The sequence below is a fragment of the Eublepharis macularius genome, chromosome 7 (assembly GCF_028583425.1).
Source record: "Eublepharis macularius isolate TG4126 chromosome 7, MPM_Emac_v1.0, whole genome shotgun sequence".
In the NCBI taxonomy this organism is placed as follows: Eukaryota; Metazoa; Chordata; class Lepidosauria; order Squamata; family Eublepharidae; genus Eublepharis; species Eublepharis macularius.
In genome coordinates, this window is record NC_072796.1 from 10,994,139 (window position 1) to 11,020,654 (window position 26,516).

The 26,516-nt window shown below is 45.6% G+C and overlaps 1 protein-coding gene across 1 annotated transcript; it reads right to left on the bottom strand.

Annotated features, from left to right (window-relative positions):
- Nucleotides 1-16: 16 nt before the first annotated feature.
- Nucleotides 17-25,966, bottom strand: CFAP90 (cilia and flagella associated protein 90). The gene is made up of 3 exons (XM_054985334.1): nt 25,721-25,966; nt 14,603-14,719; nt 17-1,750 (listed from the first exon to the last, which is right to left on the bottom strand). Exons 1-3 carry the CDS (start codon nt 25,901-25,903, stop codon nt 1,571-1,573), a joined length of 480 nt encoding a protein of 159 aa, XP_054841309.1. The 5' UTR covers nt 25,904-25,966; the 3' UTR covers nt 17-1,570.
- Between the last annotated feature and the right edge of the window lie 550 nt (nt 25,967-26,516).

Consider the following 26,516-nt stretch of genomic DNA (forward strand, 5'->3'; position numbering starts at 1 on the left):
TGATACAGAAGGAGAATAATAAAAGATAAAATGTATTTGAATTTTGTATGGGACAACTTCACGTGCCAAATGACGGTTAGAAAATGGCTGCATGTTTCCTGGAAGCACAGACAGACTGCCCTTGGAAGTGCGTAGCTGGTGACTTTGTTTTGAGGCTGTTGATCATGAGCAGATGCTTGAATTTGAATTTGTGCTGCTCTTAGTTACAGAGCAGGACGTATTCTGGTGTGGTAAAACAGCTGCAGGCCAGAGGCCATGAAATAAAAATGCTCTAAAGGAAAACAGAGTAGCAGTTTACATATAGAGGCAGACCTTAGGAATATGGTTTTTTAAACAAATGATTAAAAGAATAGGCCCAGTAGCATTACTTGACTTTCTATCAGTGTGAGCAATGATGCTGCTCTCTGCCTCCTTGTTAACGATAGTTTGAGATTTCCTGCAGCAGCAAATAAATGCTTAAGATGGGGTGCAAATGTTATTTATGTGACCTCACAAAACTATGCTGTAGGGAATGGGTCAGGTTTCTTTGCGTTTCAAGAAAGCTCAGCGCCACCCCTCACTTGTTGCCTGATGGCTAGCCTCTTCTCTTCAGCAGGGCGTGACCTCCTAAATCCCCCACAAAAACTTTTCTTAGACTCTCTCTCAAGCATTGACTTGTAATGCCCCAAAAATCTGGCAAGGTTAAGTACCTAATGTGAGTAATAGATTAGGAACAATTGCTTGTTTCAAGGGGTTCAAAGGCAGCATGTGCCAGCTGTGTGGGTACCTTATAACTGAATGGGTGTGAGCTCTTTGCTGAAACAGAAGCCCCTGTCCAGAGAGAGTGCAGCTGTCTCAGACCCCAATACTTGCTGGGTGGGTGGTGTTCAAGTGAAGGGGCCACAAACCATGCCAGCCTCCCTCCAAGTCACGTTTAAATATCGGTCTGTTCCTTAGCTGAGGCGGGTTTTAATTGTTCACAGGAAGACGCGCGTTTAGAAAAACCATACGGATACCTCACAGATTTGCTAAGCATCAAGGAGAATGTTTGCTTTATAACTGGTACAATGTTAGCGCAGTAAGATACCGCTGGAGTTTCCAGAGTCACATGAAGCAAGGAGTAATGGGTGGCTGCTCCAGCTTTGTTGGTTTCAGATCAAGGGTCTGATGTTTGTTGTCTGAATGGGCCCCATAATCTATGGATCTTTCGTAGGTCCTGAGAAATCACAGAGGAGGGTACCGATGAGGTAGCAAATCCCTGCTTAGCGGAGTGGGATGCACCTAATCCAGGCAAAACACTCTTTTTGTGGCGCCAGTAACTGCAGCCTTTCCTGAGTACTGTTGCCTGATGTTACACTGTTCATATTAATTAAGTTGTTAATTGTCTGTAGCACATGATAATAAAGCATGTCCCATTTAATTTACCTAAAAACCCTGTAATGAATTCATAGAGATGACACACAACATTGGAACGAACCCAAAATCACACTGACTAGAAAGAATAAAATCGTGGGAGGGGGAACCAGCCCGAAACCAAAGGAATCTCGCTCTGATGACACCCCCCCCCCCCCCAGGGACGGGGGGTGCTTCCTTAGGTAGGCTCAATGCTTTGGTTAGATTTCTCTTCCAGGCAAGCAATTCCGTTTTTCCTATAGAACTCCGCTTGCACGCGGTTAATGCGCACGTGGTCTCGGATCAGCTCTTCCACAGGCTTATCGATGCGTCTCCCATATTCAGAAGAGGCCAAGACGGGCATAGGTCTTGCTTTTTCCTGTAAGAACATTTTTAGATGTTATCCCTTGGCATGGCAAGACAAACCCCCCAAATGAAGTTGTGAAATGACAGGTCTAGAAATGCTGTTGAAATGGCTGCCGAGTGTTGAGTTCCCCCCTCCCTCCTCCTTGCTGGTGCCATTTAGACATACTTCAGTTTTGTGGAGACATTAGTTACTTAATTCATGGATACCCTGCCTTTACTCCAGTGGGGATCCAAAGCAACTTACACCACTCCCCCGTCCTCCATTTTATCCCCACTACAACCCCGTGAGGTAGGTACGGCTGAGAGCCTGTGACTGGCCCAAGGTCATCCAACAAGCTTCCATGGCAGAGTGAGGATTCGAACCTGCATATCCCAGATCTTAGCTCAACACTCTAACCAGGTCAGCACATCGTGAGCGTCCCTGGCCCTGCTTCACGTCACTCGCTCTGAGAGGCAGGGAAACACCGCCAGTAATTCTATCTAAATGTTGCTGGGAGGGAGGATGGATGGAATTTACACCAAATTATACTGCTGTTGGGCTACTTCTGGACTCGGTAGTTTGTGCTGAGTGGACTTTCCTCAGAGCAGGATCTTTGGTCCTTATCTAATCGAGGCAGCCAAATGGCCTCGAAATCCAACTGCACAAAGAGAGAGTTTTTTCTGAGTAGCCACTAGGATCTCTTCCTTTAAATCCATTGTCAAAGTAGGAGATGAATTTGCCACAGCTTCCAGGGCCTATTTCTCACTACTACTACTACTACTACTAATAATAATAATAGATTTATATACCGCCCTTCAGGATGACTTAACACCCACTCAGAGCAGTTTACAAAGTATGTCATTTTTATCCTCATGACAATCACCCTGTGAGGTGAGTGGGGCTGAGAGAGCTCTGAGAGAGCTGTGACTGACCCAAGGTCACCCAGCTGGCTTCAAGTGGAGGAATGGGGAATCAAACCTGGCTCTCCAGATTAGAGTCCTGCCGTTCTTAAGTGACTGAGCCAAGGTCACCCAGCTGGCTTCAAGTGGAGGAGTGGGGAATCAAACCTGGTTCTCTGGATTAGAGTCCCGCACTCTTAACCACTACACCAAACTGGCTCTCCAGGAGGACCCCCAGGTGATGCCCCGGAGCAGATGAGAGGGGCTTACAGTCAGAGAGAAAGCAAAGCTGTTCCTTCTCCCACTTGTGTATTTAAAGGGAAAAAATCCAGGGTTTGAGGAGGCCTCAAATGTTCACTAAGCCTCTGTGAACTGCAAAAAAAACGGTGTTAGCATAAAAATAAGAGGTTCCACACAGGAATGAATGAATTCACTTATATCCCACTTCTCAATGGAGACCCAAAGCATCTTACATTGTTTTCCTCTCCTCCATTTTATCCTCACAATAGCCCTGTTAGGCTGTTTGACTGGCTAAAAGTCAACCGGTAAGCTTCCAGGGAAGAGTGGGGATTCGAACCTGAGTCTCCTAGGTTGACACTTTTCACTCCCTCTTTTGGAGCGTTTGACTTAGTTAACAGGGATCTTCTTTGAACTAACTTAGATCAGTTAAATATGGACAAAAGACTGCTTATGCTTATTAAGAAATTATATACTTCTAATACCTGCCAGATTAAGTGCTCGTTAGCAGGCAAACGGACTCCAAAGATTCCCGTTGACAAGGGCGTCAAACAGGGTTGTATCTTAGTTCCCTATTTAATCTTTTTCTCAGTGACATTGCTGATCACCTATCTGGTGCTGACTGTCATAGCCCAAAACTTGGTGTGATTCACGTGCCTCTCCTTTTATACGCTGATGACACAGTTTTGCTGTCTTGCTCTAGAATTGGCTTAAGATGCTTGCTGTATCGATTTTTTGTGCTAAAAACAAGCTTCAGCTGAACTATGACAAGTCAAAAATCATAGTTTTAAAACTTGGAGACCATATAAATGGGCTATGGACGGGAAGGAGCTAGAAAAAAAATATTTCAAATACCCAGGGCTTTTTTTCTGGGAAAAGAGGTGGTGGAACTCAGTGGGTTGCCCTCGGAGAAAATGGTCACATGGCTGGTGGCCCCGCCCCCTGATCTCCAGACAGAGGGGAGTTGAGATTGCCCTCCGCGCTGCTCTGTGGCGCGGAGGGCAATCTAAACTCCCCTCTGTCTGGAGATCAGGGGGCGGGGCCACCAGCCATGTGACCATTTTCAAGAGGTTCTGGAACTCCGTTCCCCCACGTTCCTGCTGAAAAAAAGCCCTGCAAATACCTAGGTATTTATTTTCAATATAATGTGACTTGGTCCACCCATCGCAGTATGCAGTGAAGACAGCTGACATTAGTACATCAGCTATAGCACTTTTTTTTTTACTTCAGAGGTAATCAATTTGTATCAGCTGCTTCAAAAAATTTTAAGTCCAAAGTGATTTCACAACTGTTGTATGGTATTCTGATCTGGATTAGGGCCTTTGATTGGGTCATTGAATGTGTTCAATCTAAGAGTTTGCGAAAAATTCTGGGCCCACCGAAGTGGGTTCCATATGCAGTTATTTGCTTAGAAACTGGCTTAATTTTAGCGGAAATGAGGGCCTGGCTTATGATGACGTTTAAATACTGGCTACGGTTACATTATAATTGTGACCCTGGGAGCTTTACATATCCAATGCTTTCAGAGTCCAATGTGTCAAATTGGTCAGCGTATATCATGGGAAAATATTAAAGGCATGGGTATATCTGTGGACTCACTGTCTATGTTAACATTAAATGCCACATTTCAACAAATTAAGAGTAGGATGCTAGATATTGAGCTCCAGAAGTTATATAGCCTGGCTGCTAAAACCTGCTCTCCCCTGAGCTTTGAAATTCCTCTCACTGTAGGGAGGATGGCTCCATATTTATCTTCCCTGCAGGTGCCACAACTTCGTAGAGCATTTTCTTTGGCCAGGTGCAATGCTACGCCTTCGGCCATTCTGTATGGCAGATTTAACAGGATAGCCTATTCAGCTAGATGCTGTTTATGTGAACAAAAATGTGTTTAGTCAATTACACATGTTCTTTTGCATTGTCATTTGCATGCTGGTATACGTCACACATATTTAAAATCTATTCTAGCTAGTACAATGGATTGCTCTGACTCGCTCAAAGTCTATAGACTGTTGAACGATTCCTTTCATGATGTCACCGAGAAGGTGGCTAAGTTTCTCCATTCCGCTTTGAAGTTGCGTCAAAGGATATCACAGAAATAAGCTATAATTGTATTTTTGTATTTGTAATGTAGTATCCTTTTAACTTTTTCTTTTTTTGTAAGTGGATAACTTGAATTGTTGATATATGCCAATAAAGGCTAACTTGAACTTGAACTCACTCCTTCTTTTGCTACTTATGCTCACTAATATTTTGCAAATGTGACACTCTACAAATAAATAAGCGTTGTTAAAATATGGGTTCCTCAACATGACGAGGACTTCAGAGTTTCCCTCTCTTTTCCTGGCTGTGTTCCTGCACCTTTAACAAAAGCCTTGTGTGTTTTTATTGTCCATTCAATTGTGGAATTGCTTTGTGTCAGGCTGCTCTTTGAGGACACAGAGGAAAGAAGGGGGGGGGAAGGCACCTTTTCAAGGACTCTGGAATGGTCCTATTTTCCTTTGGTCTGGTTCCTTAGCTTTTTTGTGCCTTAAATCACTGACAAGCATTTTCATGAAAGGTTTTTGCACATGAAGCTAAAATATAGCACCGCACTCTTTCTGAAATCAAAGGACACACACAGACACAAGCACTTCTAGAGTTTCACTATGATTTATTTCTATCGTTTACATTTTTATCCTGCCTTACCTCCCAGAAACTCAGAGCAGAAAAAGTGGTTCTTCCTTCCCCATTTTATCTTCAGCCCCGTAAGGTTAGTCAGGCTAAGAGGCAGCGACTGGTCCAATGTCACTCAGAGAGCTACACGGACAAATTACTTGAATTGGGCCTCCCAGATCCTCTCACCCTTTACTTATCCTTATAGCCACTTTAAATCTCTTCCAAACAGTACTAAAACCACTTACTAATAATCATTTTGATACTTAACATGTTTATAGTGCTTTGAGCATCTTCAAAACACCTCACACAACATTGCTTGAATAATCTTTACAAAAAGCCTGTAATCTTTCATGTATCTGACAAAACAAGCTTTGGATTGTCAAGAACGCATGCTTTAATATACGTATCAATTAGCCTTTAAAACTTCTTTTCTTATTTTGCCTTCAAGGTAGATCAGTGCTATTATCCCCATTTTACAGAACGGGGGAACACTGAGACAGCGATGGAGCATCTTGCTTAAAGCCTCAGAAAGGTAAGCTCCCAAAGGGATTTCCTAATTCATGGGCCCATTCTTTTGACTGCTGTCCTAAAGAGAGTCTATTTTCACTTTCTTTCTCATTAGATACGGTTTTGTTGTTTTCCTATTATTTAGGAATGAATGATTGTTCTGATTTAAGTCTGCTCACTCAGCAGCAATTTAGTGTGTAGAATTTGGCTGCCATAAGAAAGGGTTTGTCAGGGTCTCTTTTAAGGCGCATGTTCTTAACCAGAGTTACGCCATGTTTAATCTGTAGTTGTTTAGCCTTTTTCTCCCTCCAGGTCCAGATGTTGTTTTGACCGCATTTTCCATGGGAGAGAATACCTCTTATCTGTCTCTTCAGCCAGAGACCTTGACGGCCCGAGCCTTCCCACGTCCACGTTCTCAGCATACAGAACTATGGGGGGAGGCTGGGAATGAAGGGTTTGATGTATCGCAGGTTTCGTTTTGTATCTCACTCTCAACAATGCCTTGGTTCAGTCAAGTCTTCTTTAGGCCTTGAAATATGGACACTTGTATCAGAGCCTAGTCTTTCAATAAACCTTTTGAAATCAAGAAACTTGTGCTTCTTGCAGAACTCTAGATAACAGGGATTCCATAGTCTGACAGGGTTGAGAGTTTTATCGTTGTGATTTACGTTCTGCTGTGGACACTCGGTCAGACAGATCCGGGAGATGGTATCCGTTTTCAGATGACGATAGATGTAGCTCTTCTCCCACACATTTACCATGTGAAGGCTGTCCACCATCTTGTTTTAAATGTGTTGTTTTTAATGAATATGAATTTTTTATTGTATTTTAATTGTGTTTTTAATATGTTGGTATCCGCCCTGAGCCTGCTTGCGGGAAGGGCGGAATACAAATTTAAAATAAATAAATAAAATAGCAAATATGGCATAAATACGGTGCCACTCAGCAGCACAGAGGGCAATCTCAACTCCCCTCTGTCTGGAGATCGGGGGCGGGGCCACCAGCCATGTGACCATTTTTTCTGAGGGCAACCCACTGAGTTCCACCACCTCTTTTCCCAGAAAAAAAGCCCTGGTTCCAGTATAGTCACAGTGCATAAAATGCCTAATCTGAGGTACCTTTATTTAAATTGGTTAGAGACTGGGTTCTTGAGCCAAAAGTTGCTGGGTACAACTGAGCCCAAGTTAATCACATTTAAACTTTGATGATTTCGACTTCCGGTTTGGGATTCATGGAGGTCTGACGCAGCTCCATTTGCGGAGCTGACCGGACTGCCATTTTAAGCGGCCGGCGGGGGAAATTTAGCCCGCGGCCGACTGCTCTCAGGCGGAGAGCAGGCAAAGTACGCTCAAGACCTCAGGGCGTGTCGATCTCGGGCGAGGGGGGGTCCTGCGCAACGGATCTCCCCCCGACCCTTGAGGTCCCACCCTGTGACAGGTCGGCAAAGATCTCTGTGGCAGTTTCGGGGCCAATGCGGTTGGCATAAGACCTACGTACCCAAGCTTCAACAGGGGAGAGAAGAGTGGAGGGGAAACCAAGATTGAAACAGCGATTACAACCCAAGGGAAGTGAATGAGAAGGTAAAGATCACTATCTTCTGATACGGGACAGATTGTTAAAAGCAAAGAAGAATAAAAGTAGATTTTCAAACTGCAACAGATTAACTATAAGGAGGGGAAGACTCGGCAAGAGTTGTATTAGAAAAAGGACTAAATTTAAAGAAGTTATTGGAGAAATAGGACTATTGTTTTGAATACTTGCGGTTACGGAGCTGTGAGAAAACTTTACCATCGCGAGAGCTGCTGTGGGAAGCCGGGAAACAGGAAGTGCATAATAACAATAGAGTTGCTGGAGAGAAGCGGTCCCTGCCGGAGGGACCATCTTTGAAAGGGGAAGAACCACGGCTTCAGCGGAAGCGGAAGTAAGCCATTTTGGATTACAAAATTATAGAGGAACCATAGAGAAAAGACGCCCGACATTTTGGATTTCTAAAAAGTTTTTGTCTGAGAAGACCGGGACATTTAAATTAAAAGGACATTGAATTTAACGCCACGGAGTTAAGGAAGAGAGCGGACTCGTGGGAGCGAGCTAAAGCAAGCCCCACGATGTCGAAAAAAGAGTGGCAATCAGCAATCGAGAACTTGGATAAAAAACTTTTAGAAGTGATAAAAGAACTTAAGGACATGAAACCGGAGCTGATTAAAGAGGTTAAACAGACTGTGAAAAGTGAGCTTTCAGAAGTGAAAAAAGGTATGGAAACAATGCAAAATGAGTTGCAAGGAACACAGCAGAGAGTTAAGGCAGTGGAAGGCGCGGTGGAGAATTTAGCTGATACGCAACAAACAGAGATGAGGCTGATGAGGGGAAGGATGGCGGTTGCGGAAAGCAAGCACATGGAGAAGCAGCTGAGATTTCGCGGTTTGCCGGAAGTGGAAGGAAAGACAGCACAAGAACAGATTACTGAGGTGTTAGCTGATTACCTGGGAAAGGAGGAGGAGGAAATTGTGGCTATCCTAGATGTGGTATACCGTGTAAACTCAAGAATTGCGACCCAGAGGAAATTACCAAGAGACGTGATTGTGCAGTTCACGACCCGAAACATGAAAGAGAAGATTGTGACTAAACAGTTCCAAGATCCATTGGAAATTGATGGCAAGACGATTATCATCATGAAGGAAATACCCAGATCGGTGTTACTAGATCGGAAAAAATATAAAGCCTTAATCCAGATCTTGAAGGACATGAAAATAAGGTACAGATGGGAATTACCAGAAGGAGTGTCCTTTGAATTTGGAGGGGTAAAAAAGCGTATCAGAGCTGAACGAGAGATGGAGCGGTTTATAAGGGACAATGAAAAGGACTTACCAGCAATAAGATAATGACTATGGAGTGTAAAGTTTTATCTTGGAATGTAAATGGACTTAATTCACCAAACAAGAGAAAATGCATTTTCCACTGGCTATTAAAACAAAAATGTGATATTGTGTGCTTGCAAGAGACTCATATTCGAAAACAGGATGTAAAGTATTTAAAATTAAGAAAATTGGGTGATGATTTTGTAGTGGCCTCTAACAAGAAAAAAAGAGGAGTGGTGTTGTATATAAAGGAGGAGCTACAGCCAAAGCTTGTAATGAAAGATGTGGAAGCCAGATTTTTAGCAGTGGAATGTATATGGAACTTAAAGAGAGTGCTGGTAATTGGAATTTATGCTCCTAACGGAGCAAAAGAAAGCTTCTTTGAGGACTTGAGGAAGCAACTAAATGAACTTTCATATGATCAGATAATTCTTGCTGGAGATTTCAATGGAGTGACAGATCTGGAATTAGATAAAAAATCAACAACTGCACAAAAGAAAAGAGGACTATTACCAAAGGTGTTTTTTGAACTGGTACAACAAGAAACTTTAGAAGATGTATGGAGAAGACAAAATCCTAAAAGTAGACAATTCACGTTTTTCTCCGCAAGACATTCTACACTATCGAGAATTGATATGATCTGGGCCTCAAAAGACTTAGCGATATGGACTAAAGAGGTGGAAATAATGCCTATGGTTGGCTCAGATCATAACCCAATCATGTGGAAGTTGGGGAAAAGGAGTAAAAGGAAAGGATGGAGAATAAATGAGGACTTGTTAATAGAGGGAGAGAATATGGAAATGCTGAGAAGAGAGACAAACTTCTTCATACAATATAACATGAACAGAGAAGTACCAACCAATAAGGTTTGGGATACTTACAAGGCAGTAATTAGGGGCATACTAATGGACTTAAACGGAAGAGCCAGAAAAAAGAAGGAGGAGAAGAGACAGGAGATTATGGAGAAAATAAAAGCCAAAGAAGTACAGTTAAAGAAAAGACCAGGGAAAAAGAAAATTCATCAGGACATTAAAATACTTCAAGAGCAGTTGACAGCAATGAACAACAAAGAATTGGAGTGGAATCTTAAAAGATTGAACCAGAAGGCGTTTGAAGGTGCTAACAAACCTGGGAAATATTTGGCATGGCAATTAAAAAAGAGAAAAGAGAAGTTAACAATAAATAAAATCTGTGAAGATAACAAAACGCATTTGGAACAGACAGCCATTAGTAGAGCCTTTTACAAATTTTATGCTAAATTGTATAATAAGAAAGAGGTGAACAAAGACGCAATAGTGACATATTTGGAGAAAATGAAGCTACCAGTAATTTCAGAAGCTTGGAGAGACAAACTGAATAATGAAGTAACGGATGAGGAAATAAGAAAGGCAATACAGTCAACAAATCTGGGAAAGGCGCCAGGGCCAGATGGACTTACAGCTAAATTTTATAAGGTAATGGCCAATGAGCTGGTACCATTCCTAAAAGAGGTGATCAATGGTGTTTTAAAGGATCAACAGATCCCAGATACTTGGAATGAAGCTAATATATCATTGATCCCCAAAGAGGGACAAGACCTGACTAACGTGAAAAATTACAGACCTATATCGTTACTCAATAATGACTACAAAATCTTTGCGAAGATACTGGCGGAAAGAGTGAAGGGATGGCTTTCGGAAGTCATCGAGGAGGAACAAGCCGTTTTTTTGCCAAATAGACAGATCAGAGACAATTTAAGGACAGTGATAAACGCTATTGAGTACTATGATAAGCGTTGTGATAAAGAGGTTGGTTTCTTCTTTGTTGACGCTGAAAAAGCATTCGACAATTTGAACTGGGACTTTATGTTTGCCACTATGGAAAAGCTACAAATGGGAGAAAGGTTCATAAGAGCCGTGAAAGAAATATATAGAGACCAGAATGCAGCAATTGTGGTGAATGATGAGGTTACTAAGAAATTGATTATAGGTAAAGGAACAAGACAAGGTTGCCCGTTGTCTCCGCTGTTGTTCATTTTGGTGTTGGAGATTCTGATGATACAAATACGACAAGATGAAGAAATTCGTGGAATAAAAATAAAAGACTTTTCATATAAGGTTAGAGCATTTGCGGACGATATAATGTTAATTGTGGAAGATCCAACGGAGAACATGCCAAAAGTAATAGGGAAGATTAAGGAGTTTGGAGACTTGGCAGGGTTCTATATCAATAAAAAGAAGTCAAAGATATTATGTAAAAATATGACTAAGCAAAAACAACAATTGTTAACGGAAATAACAGACTGTGAAGTAACAAGTAAGGTGAAATATTTAGGAATTGAACTGACTGCAAAGAATATAGATCTATTCAAGAACAATTATGAAAAATTATGGACTCAGATAGAGCGAAATTTGATCAAATGGAATAGATTGAATTTGTCATGGTTGGGGAGGATCGCAGTTGTTAAGATGAATGTGTTACCAAGAGTAATGTTTTTGCTACAGACAATACCAATTATTCGAGACTCCAAGCAGTTTGAAAAATGGCAAAGGAAAATTTCAGACTTTGTTTGGGCTGGCAAGAAGCCTCGAGTGAAAATGAAAGTTTTACAAGACGCAAAAGAAAGAGGCGGAATGCAACTGCCCAATTTAAGACTCTACCACGATGCAATTTGTTTAGTGTGGATGAAAGACTGGATGACGTTGAAGAATCGGAAACTATTGGCCCTAGAAGGATATAAAAAAACATTCGGATGGCACGCATATTTATGGTATGATAAATTAAAAGCGGACTCTATGTTCTTACATCACTACATACGGAGAAGCCTATACACAACCTGGAAGAAGTATAGAGACTATTTACAAGAAGGAACCCCCCTGTGGGTGGTTCCATATGTAATAGATCCGAGAACTGTTGATAACGAGCAACAGTGTTTAACATATAAGGAGATAACACGAATAGAATTTTCTAAACTTAAAATAAAGACGCAGGACGAGTTATCTCTAAACTATGATTGGTTCCAGTATAGACAGATCAGAGATCTCTATAATTCGGACTGTGCAAAGGGAGGGATAAGAATGGAGAATTCGGAACTAGAGCAGATACTTCTACAAGAAGACAAGAAGGAAATTTCTAAGGTATACAAAGTATTGTTGAAATGGTATACTGAAGAAGAAATCGTTAAAGTGCAAATGGTGAAGTGGGCCATAAATTTTAATAAAGAAATAACAATGGAGGCGTGGGAATACCTGTGGAAGAATACAATAAAGATTACAACATGTATTAATATTAAAGAGAACATTTATAAAATGATTTATCGTTGGCACATGACACCAAAGAAGATAGCTTTAGGGAATTTGAATATGTCTAATAAATGCTGGAAGTGTAAAAAACATGAGGGATCCCTGTACCACATGTGGTGGACGTGTGAGGTAGCAAGGCAGTACTGGGGGGAAATAATAAGAGTAATAAGTGAGATTTTACAATTTCAAATTAATAAGAACCCAGAACTCCTGCTACTGAATTTGGGAATGGAGGGTATTCCAGTTCAACACAAGACATTGTTATTTTACATGACAGCAGCGGCCAGACTTCTGTATGCGCAAAAATGGAAAGTACAAGAAGTACCAACAATCGAGGACTGGATATACAAATTGCTGTATATGGCGGAAATGGACAAAATGACAAGGAAACTGAGAAACCTTGACCCAGGACAGTTTAACACAGACTGGGAGAAGCTGAAGCAATATCTAGCGAAGAAGTGGGAGGTTGGAGGAGAACTGTGGCAGTTTGAGAACTATTGAAATATAATAAAATGCAGAGGGGAGTGACTTTACCGGTGGGAGGAGAGGCAAATGGGAATTTCTAAGCAGTTATTTTATTAGATTATTATAAATATATATACATATAGAATAATGACAGAAAGTAATTAAGTATAAGGATAGACTGATTAATACTATTTTTGGTAATTGTATAATATACTAAACTGAATGACTTGGTCTGAAGTTATCTAGGTCAAATTGACGATTCTTGATGATAGCCGTATAATTGCATAATCAAAGCAAAATAATATAACTAAAGTAGAATGAAGCTAAGATATGTAGGGAAAGTAATATATAGAGTATAAGTTAAATTGGTTGACTTATATGAATTGTTTATAGAAATATTTGAAATTATGCAAAATGGGACGAATTGTTTGTCTAATAAGGGACCAAAAGATAGAGTATAGAGTACTAAAATAGTTAAAGAATTACAATTAGAAGAAAGATATTATTTAGTTATTATTCCTGTTATTATGTAGTAGTTAATGTAAGTAAATATGAGAATAGAAAGAATATAGAGATAAGCTTAGAAGGAATTGAATGTATACGTTAGTTAGACAGAATGAATTTAAAATGAGTAAGGGAAAAGGGGCAAAGGGTTGGAAAACTGTTGGAAGTCAACAAAAAGGGGGGAAAGGGAGGGGGTTAGAAATAGGAAATAGGGGGAATGAATGTAATGTGGAATAATATGATATCTAATCCAATAAAATTTTATTAAAAAAAAAACTTTGATGATTTCGGTAGGATCCACTCTGACAATATATATTTGACTCTCTCCAACTTAAATTGATGGGACTTAAATCCTTCCTTTTGGCTTGATCATGCCCACTGCTTGAAAGTAAGGTTTGTGGATTTTACTCTAATTTTGACTTTCACACCTGTGCTTAGGATTGCTGGCTAAAATAATTAACGAGGAATTGTGGGACAACCTGACACCAAGCACATTTGCCACAGTACAAGCTGAGTACATTGATAGGCAACAAGAAATACATTTACTCAGAGGTAGGTTTGTGGTCAGTTAAACTGACTGTAGTAATCTGACTCCATCATCTACTCCCAACCTCCAGAAATCCTTGTGAAAATATGGCCTTTAGTTTTACATACATACATTATTATTGATCATATTTGTACAATGCCCTTCCCTTAAGCACCTTTGAGCAACATGAATGCCTTCTTTCTGCATTTTAGCCTCAGTCCTAACAGGTAGATCCAGCTGAGTGACCCAATTGCCCACCCAATATAAAATTGACCTCACATCCCCATGGCCCAAGCCCAACACGGCTTTTTAACCATATTGTGATTCCCACAGAATTCAGTGAGCCAGGCGCCCAGGTAATAGGGTAGCCAGATCATTTCTGGAAAAATACTGGATACAGGGGAGACATCCCCCCTGGTACACACAGGAAGAAAGATCTTTGCACTCCTTGCTCCTTCTAGAAGTGACATCATCATACCACCCACCCTCTTCCCTCCTGGGCTCTGCCGGGGCCTCAGCTGTTCCTTCTCCTCCACGTGAAAATATCTGACATTTATATGTCTAGCATTTTCTTTGGAGTTTACTCAGGCAGTCCAACAAAATCCTGGGCTGTCCAGGTGAAAACCGGACACCTGGCAACCCAACACGTAAATGCACATAGGACTGCACTCTTAAACTGATTTTTTTTGTCAAGAACAAAGTTTTAAAGACTCTACTTCATGTGGTGCCTTTGAAAGAAGGGCAACAAGGAAGCCATCTGAAAGACCTGAGTTCAAATCCCTCATCTGCCTTGAATCTCACTGAGTGAGCCTGGGCCAGTCATATACTCTTAGCCTAACTTACCTCACAGGGTTGTTGTGAAGGGAAAGAGTACCACGTTGACTATTCTGAGGATCTTGGAGGAAGTTTCAATAAACTCTATAACCCATCCTCACACAAGTCCACAACTGAGTCACCTCATCATTAATCTGAAGTCCTCTGCTTTTTGCATGCTCTCTGTCACATCGATGGAGTTTTGCATCGTAGCCGACGGGTCTTTTAAAGATGCAGTCGTATAAGGAAACAATTCCTGTCTTAAAATAATTGAGGACATGGGTGCAGGGGGAAGTGTGTTGTTAATTGACACATCAAACACTTTAAATAACAGTACACTATTGAATTTATACATGAGTTGTCAAACTTTTATCATTAAAAAACCCTTGACAATAGAGAAGGGCACGGAATGGAAAAAAATGGACTGCTTGATTCGTGATTCGTTTAGTTTCACGAACCACGAACTTAACAAACTCAACCGGTTTCTGAGCCGGTTTGAAGTTTGGGGTTCATTGGCACCCAGGATGGCCCCCTTCATGCTCAGAGACCCCAAACTTGCAGGGAGTTTTCAGCAGGCTCTCCTCCTTCCACCCTCCAAGTTTTGTGAAGATTGCAATATGGATCTCCAAGTTATAGAGCCCCAAAGCTGGTGCCCCCAGGAAAGTCCCATTCAATAGAATTGGAGCCATCAATGGCAATTGCCTTATGCCTCTATTTGAAGTGATGGACCCCCAGACATGGATCATGTCTGTGGCAGCCCCCTCCTCGTGGGCTGGCTCAGGGAGGCGTAGGGTCTGGCTGCTGCTTGGCGGCACCTCCCTGTGCCCGCCCGCACGCCCCTACGGGTGACTACTGTCACGCATGGCTGGCATGTGGGACATGTCAGTGGCCGCCCCCTCCTCGCAGGTGGGCTCAGGGAGGCATCCAGCCACCTCCCAACTTGGGGGCAGTAGGTCTGGCCAACGCCCGGCAGCACCCCCCTTTGCCTGGCCACATGCCCCTACGGGCAACCACCGTCGCGTACGACTAGCATGGGGGTCATGTTGGTGGCCACCCCCTTCTCGTCGTGGTTGGGGAGGTGAGAGTTATTTCCCCAAAAGGCGCCCAAGTCCCATGAATGGTGTGCAGGGTACCCTCTCCGGAGGGGAAACAGACTGATTGATACCCATCTCTCGGGCCGAGAAGTGGGAGTGACTGGCCGGTGAAAAAATTCACCTCCTGGATGTGGCGGCACTGATGGATATCTCCTCCTCCTCGGGATATGGCTGTTCTAAGTCCTGCTGGTGGGGTTTGGGGGGGTCCTATTATCCTCCCACAGCTTATGATTGATCTCAACAGTGTGAGGCCCCTCTTCCCTAGAAGACACGGCTGCTGACCAAACCCACCCAAGTCTGCATCACACAGTTATGTAGTATTTCATATAATTTGTTGCATATTCACACATTATCACAGTATTTGATATCACATTGTTGCATATTCTCACCTAATTACACATTAGAGCATTGTCTGAGTATGTGACTTTGATTCTAAGACACCTCTGAGATGATGCGGCAGTCACAGATGCCTTCCTAACCTTGGGGGGAGGCCATTCTAATTCCCCGGGCTAGGACGTGGCAGCCGCAGACTTTACCCACCGGCCAGCTGTAGCAGCACCGATGGAACCCCTTCCCCCCATCAGGAAGTGAGAGCAGAGAGGACAGGTGCACAAAACAATTTCCCCAGGTGAGGCCTGCCCAGGGTACAGCGGAATGGCAGCATGGAGAAGTGGCAGCTGTTGCCAGAGTGACCCACCCGCTGGGTATGGTGTGGTGGGTCCCAGTTGGGGATGGGGACACCTGGCCCTCCCCCAACGGGAAAGCAAAGCAGTGCAGCAACATCGTGTGCACCCCTCCTTCGCATGGAGGTGCGCCGACCTGGCTGGTCAGGGTGCACAAAATAAGCAACCCAGACAAGGCTGGACCACAAGAGCAGCATTCAGAGCAATGCAGCAATATCGTGCGCACCCCTCCCTTGCATGGAGAGGTGCCGGCTAGGGTGGATAGGGTGAACAAAATAAGTGGCCCGGATGAGGCCGGACCACGAGAGCAGTGATCAGAGCAATGCAGAAACATCATGCGTGCCCCTCCCTTGCATGGAGGGGCGCTGGCTAGAGTGGACAGGTGCACAAAATAAGTGGACCTGACAAGGCCAGACGAGGAGAGCAGTGTGTAGCTGAACACCTGTGTGGAGCAGTGGAGGCTGTCACCAGCATCACTCACCTGCTGGCCAGCCATGGCGGCAACGAACTAACCCCTTCCCCCTGGTGTGGAGGAGAACACAGGCCCATACGGGAAGCTTTAAAGAATGCAGCCACAGACATGCCCCACCCGCCAGCCATGTCGGCAGGTTCCTGTTGGAGAGGGGGTGACCAGGACCTGCCCCAGCGGGAGAGCAGAGCAATGCAGCAACATCGTGCACTCTCCTTCCTCGCATGGAGGGGCAATGGCCAGCGGAACAGGTTGCACAAAATAAGTGGCTTGGACAAGGCCGGCCCAGGAAAGCAGCACGTAGCATAACTCTAGTGTGGAAACGTGGAGGTGGTCACCCGCATGACCCACCCACTGGCCAGCTGTGGAGAAGTGGAGTGGAGACCAGCAGAGTCGAGAAGTGGAGGCTGTCGCCGGGATGACTCACATGACAGCTGAGGTGGCAATGAAGGAACCCCTTCCCCCTGGCGCAGAGAAGACAGTCAGTAACATGGATCGGGGGCTCTGAAACCGTGTTATACTATTTCATGTGCAACACTATCCCTCGTGCTGAGGAGTGGTGGCCACTAGCATTTCCCACCTGCCAGACGTGGCAGCAAGTCCCAGTCAGGGAGGGGGTGATAGGGTGAGTAGACCGGATGTAAGGTATATTTATATCAAGATAGATGGATGTCTCAGATAGACTGGTATGTGTATATTCGTCGGAAAGAAATGTTGAAAGGTAATGTTTGAAAGGTATCATTGATAGACATGTTGGATGGATAGATATGTTGGATACATAATATATTGGATTGGTAGAAGGGATGGATAAATAGCATAGGTATATTGGATATAGATAAATTGATAGGACAGACACATTGGATAGATATTTTGTATGGGTTTAGTAGATTCAATGGATCTATCGGTGTTAGTCTGACTTGACCGGATGTAAGGGATAGTTATATTGGATAAATGGGTATATCAGATAAACTGGTATGGGTATATTCGAAGTACAGAAGTGTTGGGAAGTCATGTTTGAAAGGTGTCATGGATAGACGTGTTGGACGAGTAGATATATTAGATAAATTATGTACTGGATCGGTAGAAGGGATAGATAAATTGCATGATTCCATTGGATTGGTATATTGGATATATATAAATTCATGGGACAGATAGATTGCATAGGTATGTTTGACACATATATTGGATAGGTAGAATGGATAGATATGTTGGACCGATTGACATATTGGATTGGTGCTTTTATTGAATAGGTTCCTTGGATACATCGATTGGATGGGTATTGGAGATGTGTAGACACAGAGACAGGAGCAGATCACCTGTTGGAAGGGAATCAGCGAGGATAGAAAGCGGGGCCCACCCCTCGCATGGAGAAGTGGAGGCTGTCGCCAGCATCACTCACCCGCCTTGTGCCGAGGAGCGGTGGACACAGACATCATTCACCCACCTGCTGGCTGTGGCGGCAACAAAGGAACACATTCCCCATGGGGGGGGGGTGAGGGGTACACCAAGTACCATGATAGGGGAACCTCCCACGGTCCTGCACATCTGATAGATGGATGTATTGAATCAGTGGTTGTTGGATATATAGGGATATATATATAGGGATATATATATCTGGGATAGATACATTGGATAGGTATTTACTCTAAAGTGAAGGAGAAAGAAAATCAGAACATGCTTCAGTGGCCCCTCATCAGAGGTGCCCTGGACCAAGATCTTCCATGTGTTGGCTGGCTTGTCCAGAGCCTGAGGATAGGCTGATGGCAAAAGAGAGGCGAAGGATGACTCAGGGATCAGACCACTCCAGATCCAGGGAGGGGTAGCCGAGCAGGAGGAGGCTGACCTTGAGGAAAGAGAGCATGTCCACCAGGTCCAGGTCTAGACATGAGCGTCATGGACAGAGGTCTTCCAAGTGTGAGAACACCCTCTTGCTCTGGACACTGGGGGGGGGGGCGGGGGGGGCAGGATAGGATGTTGGTGGCCACCATCGAGAGGTCCAGCCAGACAGCAGATTTTCTCGCCCAATACTCCAAGGGGTTGCAGTGGGAGGGCTCAGGGGGCTCGGCTAGGTACTTTCTGACCATAGCCTCTACCGAGTCCTCTGACACAATGGATGTCCCAACCCCGCTGCTGCCGACTGCCCAGCCCACCAGAGGACCAGAATGGTGGTGGGTCTTCGTGGGGAGGGCTCTCCTGCATCCTGGGGACACTGGGCACCGCTACCGCCCTCTCCTCCCCCTCCATCCCCTCGCCCACACACTTTTCCCTCCCTTCTGCTCGCTGGTACCAGAGCTTGCGCACCGCTCAGCACAGGAGCCTCGACCACTGGAGGAGCTCTCCCTGCCGCATGGCTATGCTGCCCTTGATGTGAGGGTCACATATGCAGGCCAGTTTGTATGGGTCCTCCCTGCACAGAGGATGCAAGCATGTGGCCAAGCCTGCCTGCAACCTCTTGACCAAGTCCATGACCCTGTGGAGAAGCTGGTCCTGTTGTTCCATCTCTTTGGCCAGGATCTTTGGCCAGGACCTGTCAGGGGGCTGACCTGCCCCAGTGTGGACTGATAGCCACATAGGAGCTCAGTGGTCTCCTTGAATGGCCTCAGGACACAGACCATCTGAGAGAGGGCTAGCCAGTCCATATAGCTGAGGCTGAGCTCCTCTCTCCCCTGCAAAACTGGTAATGAGGACAGTGTGTCCTGTACAGGGTTCTTTTGCTCCACCAGACAACTCACCATGTTGTCGGTGGAGTTCCAGCAGGTGGCCGTGTCCTGGAAGAGGAGGTGCTCGGGATCCCCCGCCTCCCCCTGCCTCTGGAACAGCTCACGCAAAGACTTGATGCTGAGTGAGAAATGGGCTGACAGGCGCCGACAGCTGTCCAGCAATCTGCACATGGACAACGTTGACTGGTCCCAGCTCGCCTTGATGTTGCCCCCTAGCCCCAGAGCATCCGTTATGACTAGGTGCAGTTTATGCGCCAGGCAGACCAGGCCATCTAGGGATGCCTCTCTCAGGGCCGCCAGCAAGTTAATTCCCGTGTCAGTGACCATGAGGCCTCAGTGCAGCCCTGGTCATGGTGGCAATGTTCTTGTCCATATGATCCTCGTCCATTCCCCCTTGCCTGCAGTAGGAGCACTCTATAGCCTGGTGCCAAGGGGACCACCTCCTCCCGAGGATCCGACCTCTCCCTGGGGCAGCAGAGGGCAGGCCAATGGTCCTCCGCGATGGCATTGAGAACCAGGGAGCAAATCGACGCACCAGCCTCCGAAAGCCCACACCCTCCACGATGGATAACGGGCATCCATCCAGAGCAATCATCTCTGCCACCGCTCTAGCACATGCCGCCTGAGCCCTCCCCCTGACTCACATTGGGCAGTGTTAGAGACGCAGAGGGGACAGCCTCCTGGAGGGTAGCCCGCCTGGGCGTACCACTCCCACCGCAGCACCCTCAGGGCACGTCTTCTGGCTGGCCATCGACTCCGGTTCACCTCCCCCTTCTCTCTGCTCTGGACTCCTCACCCACCGGCTAGGTGTTTCGCGTAGTGGCGGAAGCGAGATACTAAGGTGATGCCTCTGCTTATGCTTGCCGTGAGCGGAGGATGACAGGCGCTTGGGGTCAGTGCCCTTACGCACCAGCACCTCGCAGTGACGGCACCGTACCAAGCAAGGGTCATGGAAGAGGACTTGAATGTGCCTCCAAACTGAATTGTCAAAATGGGTGGCAGCACTTGGTGTTTCAGGAGGAAATCGAAGGACTGAGTGCTGTGGCGTGGAGCTAGACTGCAAAGAAGGAGTGGGGGGTGTACTGAAAACAGGGAGAGTCCCTGGAGTTTCTGATGTAGAGCACTGGGATGATGCTCCAAACCCTGCCCATCCCCCTCAGATCCCGCCTCCTCCCGCAAACAGCTTCATCAGGTCCATTCCGGGCAGCAGAGGAGAGACTGCTTCTGCCTCCACCACAGGCTCCTTAGGCGGATCAGAAGTGGGAGTCTCTGCTGCTGGACAGACTCCCCACCCCCACCCCCCAGAACTGCTGCCGCCAGCCTCCAATGGGCCACATTCTCTGCCCTTGTCCCCCTTACGACGACTCTTGCCTGACAAGAAACGCTTCATAGTGGTGCAGTGAAGCAAACAACAAAACAGAGGGGATCCAAAGCAAGAGTTGGGACAAGAGAGGACAAACTCGAGAGTGAGGGTGCAAGAGGGCAAGAAGCGACCCCGACACGGGGGTTGGGTGTGTTGAGCCCCACAACCACCTCCCTTGCCCCTGCTGGACCAGTGCTCTAAATAAAATCACAGAGTGGGCTCTGATGGTGTGCGCAAAGCAAAAGCGAGCTGTACCGGAGAAGCGTACTAGTGGGCCTGCACACAGTAGAGCAACCCCATGCGGGTGTGAGTCAGAGAGTCCTGAGCCCCCCCACAACCACCTCCACCCAGTCACTGGCTGTAGAGGCGCTCAAAATAAAAGTAAAGGAGTGTGCCGAAAAAAGAGGCAGAAGGCACTGCACCACACAAGTGCACACTGAGAGCAAACAGCCCCATGCAGGTGTGAGTCAAAGAGTCCTGAGCCCTAAAAACCGCCACCCAGTCACTGGCACTGGCTGTAGAGGTGCTCAAAAGAAAACTAAAGGGCACTGAAGGGGTGGGCACTGTGCAGAAAAAGGTCCAACTGCACTTTACCACACAAGTGCACACAGAGAGCTAACAGAAAAGGCTCCCAGGGCGGGGGGTGGGGGGGGGGAGGCACAAAACAAACTGGAAAGAGAGAAATAAAAGCAAATAAAAGTGAAGCTCCCTGGGGCGGGGGGGAGGCCACAAAACCCCAGAAACCAAACTAGAAGAGAAAGCCTCCAAAACGCAGAGGAGAAAAATAAAAGCAAATAAAAATCTTAGTCAAGCAAGACCACAGTTCTAGTCAAAGACCTAACACCAGGCTGGGAAACCAGGAGGCACAGGGCTTCCCCTATTTATGGAAAAAGCCAAGAGATTGAACAACACAGGAGCACTCTGGTTGGCAGAAAGACCTGCCTAACATGGTTTGGGAGGAAGAGATTGGTGTTACCACGGCTGCTGAAGGCCCATCTCCTCAGTTGTCTTAGAGATTCTAACCCTCCCTCCCCTTTTCCTGGCTGGATGGGCCAGAGTGGGAGCTCTCTAGTTGGCAGGGACAGCTGCCAATCAAGCCTGGAGGCCTCAGATTGGGGGCAACCTAAAGACTGCCACCGTTGCCTGGATGAGGGAGTGTTTGGCACCAAAAGTGTCTGGCTTCCTGAAGCGGCAATGGAACGGAATGGAATGGAACGGAACGGTGGGAAAAGTCATGGACCTGCGGAATGCATTTCTTTGAAAACAAACCAGCCATTCCGTTCGGAATTTTGTTCCGTGGTTTGTTTTGTGCACCATGCGATTTTTTTTCTTTTTAAATTTGTAATAATCAGATATGCTTTCAAAGTGGGATATGGAAATCCAGAGATCCTCTTGTCCATAGGGATAGTTTCAGGTGGGTAGCCATGCTAATTTATAGTCAGGGCTGGCGTGCCCATTGAGGCCAGGTAGGCGGTGGCCTCAGGGCGCGGGGTGCTGGAGGGAGTGCCGGAGGAGGCGTAGGGGGCGGGAGCGCGCACCACAGAGCTGCAGCCTCCTATCCCTCCTGCCCCGCTGCCGCCTCCAGCACACGCCCCCGGCCGGGCACAGCAGCCGTGGGCAGGCGTCTGTGGTGGCACAGGGCAACCGAGCGGGAGAGCTCGGAGGCCACCTGCATGCCATCCCAGCCTCCCGCTGCAGCGATTGGGCTGGCGGTGCACACGCTCCCGTGATGTTGCACTTGACATCATCACGCAGGCCGGCGCGTGTGTGCGCGCGTGCGTGCGGGGGCGCCCGGCCCACTGGTCGGCTGCGAGCGCTGAAAACCCTGGCGCCGCTGCTGTTTATAGTAGAAGAGCAAGTTTTGGGTCCAGTAGCTCCTGAAAGGTCAACCAGATTTCCAGGGTATGAGCTTTTGAGAGTCAAATGTTGAGGTCGGCAGGTAAGGCAGTGTTGGCACTGTACATGTTTCCATTATACAGCACCAGGCAGCAGACCTTGTGCCTGCTGCCTGGTGCTGTATATAGCACATTAAGCCACTGAATACTGCTGGTGAGGGAGTTAAAGAATCAGAGATGTGCAACTCTCCCCAAAGATTTTATCAATCACTCTCTGACAGGATCTTTCCATAGCTAACTGTCAGATATGCCTCCAGCATATCTGCCATGTGTTATGGATTTCTTGCTGCAGTGTGTAGTGGACTTTTGAGAACGTGCAGAGGGAACCTATTTTGCTGACTGGTTGATAGCTGCTTATCTTGCAGGTGTTTTGGATACCATTTCCTGGCCGGCCTGAGAACGTGGCCTTGAAGTTCCAGCTGAGACCGCATCAACCTCCTAAGAGACTGAGCAGAGCTCATCCTTCCCCTCCTCCCCTCTCTCCTGGCTCCCAGGCTCAGCGTGCCAAAATCCTAACAGACTTTCTTTCCCATTGGGGGCGGGGTGTTTGCCCTATAATTAACCTTTGCTACCTTGCGTCACTTCAGCCAATGATCCTGTCTGACCATCTTGATACTGGTATTCTTCTTTAATAAAGTAACTTCAACTCATACACTGGAGTGATGCAGTGAAGTGCTTGGGGGGAAATACCTGGCAAGACCTGACACTAACTCCGATGGGTAAGAAATGGAAGCCTGCCCTTGGATGACTATTTCAGCCTGTCGTAGTCTGCTGTGGGCATATCTGAAATTGTAGGTCTGGTTCCAGGTTTCAATGGGCCCTGAGCGACGGAGTTTAGCCGGGCCCCCTTTCCCCTTTGATACAGCCCTTTCCTCCTCTAATTACACCCCTTCCGTTTGGCCCTTCCCTTTTCTCCTTTAATCCCTCCCTTTTCCATTTCAATTTGCTTACTCTGGTAAAGAGAAAGCATACAAAATATTTCTTTCTTGGTTATCGTTTAATGCTTTGTATAAAACCAGAGAGAGAGAAAAATGCCTTCCTTGATTTTATTTGGAGCATTCAATAACATTGACAGCATTTGCGGAAAAGCAATTCAAATATTTTTTCTGGAGGAGCCTCCTTCTCCAGGTCTGCACTAAAGATTCTCCTCTCTCATCATCGGAAGTGAGGAAGCCAATCCCAAATGCTTAAGCAACTGAGCAGTCCCAACATACCGAAGATTTTCATTTGGAGGCATCTAGTAGAAATAAACTTAATTTTGGCAATCAGCACTGGATCAATGGAGCCATAATTTAGTTAACTCAAGAAAAAAACTTATTTTAAATATTGAGAAATGCATCACTAAGTTTTTTCAAACCAAGAGTTACGTCTTTGATGCAACAGAGTTAATCTTTCAACAAATATCATAATCAAAATCTTTATGTACTGTTTAAAAAATTGATTTATATAATTTTTTTAAAAATTGTTTGGTGACTCGAGGGCCCTAATTGGATACAAAGATGATTAAGTACATTTTTGCCTGTGTCGTCAGTCCCTCGTGATCAAGGTGTGTGCCTTGAGAAAGCTCCTATAACACGTCAACTAGCTGTGGCAACTACAACAAAACACGTTTGACAGCATCTAAGCATGTATTCCAAGGTCTCTGAGACAGCTTTCAAGGTCAGTTATGGCAAATACTGTAAGGCCAGTTCCCACTTTTGTTGCTCAAGAAAGAAAGAAAAAGAAAGAAGAAAGAAAGAGAGAGAGAGAGAGAGAGAGAGAGAGAGAGAGAGAGAGAAATATGGTGTAATATTCCAAAAAAATCCTTTGTCTGGACATAACTGTCTGCACCAGGCATCGACACAAGATTCCAGTTGCGATGAGAGCAAGGTTGAAAGATAGCCTGAGGTTTTTGGGGGGGACCCTGCATTCCTTTGGCACTATTAGCATATCATTGGCCACAGATAGATATTAAATGCCAACAAGCCCTACTTTTCTGAAACCAATTGTCCAATATAATGCTTGCAAGACCTTTTCCTATTGTATCTGCAAGATGCAGAAATTTAAAAAAATCTTCTTGATACCAACTAATTTGCTATTAACAAAGAGAAGGGGGCACGTATGTGAATGGTTCATGGCACCTTGGTGAGGGCATCGCATCCATCACCTTAAGGTAATAAAGTTGCCATTCTCCCCTTTACTGCAGTGTGAAGTTTGCAATATGAGAAAAGAGACTCAATTATTGAACAGCAGGAGCAGGCCTCCGCTTCTCCCCCAAGCCCACTGTTAATGCTGGCACTGTGAAATTGGATGTCTCTTCATTCTCCAAGCATGTGGAGTTAATTCTGCTTTGTGTCTTGCAAGCAGAGATTCACTACATGGGAAAAGAGGTAGAGAGATGGGACTCCCTTCATAAGTGTGACCACTCAGTATGTCTGAAACAGAATGAACAATTGCAAATAATGCATGATGAGAAAGATCAGAGGTTCAAACAGAAAAGCAGGTAAGTGAAAATTAAGTGATACAAGTGGCGCAAGGTTATACCCTGGGTAAAACATGCTAAGGGCAGGGATCTATAAAGTGGATCCTATAGAGCTATTAGAGATTATAGTAAGGAAACCTAGGGCTCTCTTTGATTCAGGATGACATGTAGTGCTTGATTTCTTTATGAGTTCTAATTCAGCACTTTCATATTCTATATCCCCTTTGAAGATTTGTTTATTGTAGAACAGTGGCTTTCAGGTCTGTGAAGTGTATCCTTTAACCCACATTGTAAATCTACACTGGAGAGACTTAACCACTCTACCTTAACACCCCCCCCATAACCTGTCCCATATGAAGGATTCTCAGTTTGACTTCCCCTTCACATATAGGAGGAAGAGACCTCTGACTCATGAAAGCTCGTATCAAAATAAAAGTTGTTAGTCTTTAATGTGTCCCTGGACTTCTTTTAACACGGCGAGACCTTTCGCATCCTTCATTTCCCCTCTCCTTCTCCCAAGGTGTTCCTCGGCTCTTCCACCCCTTTCCTCCCTCCCCCCTGCCCTTCTGTACGCACCTTGCACTCTTGGTGAAAATAGCTGAGCTCAGGGGGCTCCATGTGCCGGGGTGGGATGTGGCTGAAGGCAGACTGGGCAGACAACGGAAGCTGATGTTTCCGAACTAGTTTCTCGTTGACACCCTCCAATTCCTCCAATTCCTCCTCTTCCCCTGGTTTCTTCTCATTCTGGGCTTCTTGCATTCCCTAGCCAAACCAAAAATTTTTTGCAAGAAGACAGGCTGGCTGGCTGTTGGGTTCCCTCCACTGCTCCCCCTGCCCAGTTTGTTGTGGCTGTCGAGTTCTATGGTTACTAAGAGACACGCTCTGTGTCCACTGTGATGTCAAACAACAGGAGGACTGAAAGGTTGAGAAAGGCAGCTGTTGATGGAGCGAGCAAAGGACTGAATCGCAGGCCAAGGAAGGGCAGGTACAACTGCGACACTTGCCAGCACAGGATCTTGTAGCAAAGAAGCACGATACTCGTGATTCTGGGCCTCCAGCCAAAGTCAGTGTCTCGGGGATGCTCGGATTACTGATCCTCTCAGCAAGTAATTCCTAAATTGACTAGTCGGTGGCAGCTTGCCAAAGGAAGAGAGGAAACTAGGCGGCTAGTGGATGGCCAGGCACATAATTGGGACGGTCCCTCAGTGCCAAACGGAGCAGTGCTCAGGGATGAGTGGGGGCTGTTTCACCACAGTACTTATATAACAAACTCTGTCCTTTGCAAGAAAGGAGGGGGAAACTAAGAGAATGAAAAAACTGACTTTGGAATGGGAATGCTATAGAAACTGGAGACTTGAACCACCAGGGAAAA

Bases quoted from the DNA above. Each gene is read 5' to 3' on its own strand.
- CFAP90 (XM_054985334.1), bottom strand. From the start codon at position 25,903: ATGCAAGAAGCCCAGAATGAGAAGAAACCAGGGGAAGAGGAGGAATTG. The intron at 14,720-25,720 runs GTGCGTACAGAA...AATTATTTTAAG, and splicing joins ATTTTCACCAAGAGTGCAAG to ACAGGAATTGTTTCCTTATA. The intron at 1,751-14,602 runs GTGACTCAGTTG...ATGTTCTTACAG, and splicing joins GACTTCAGATTAATGATGAG to GAAAAAGCAAGACCTATGCC.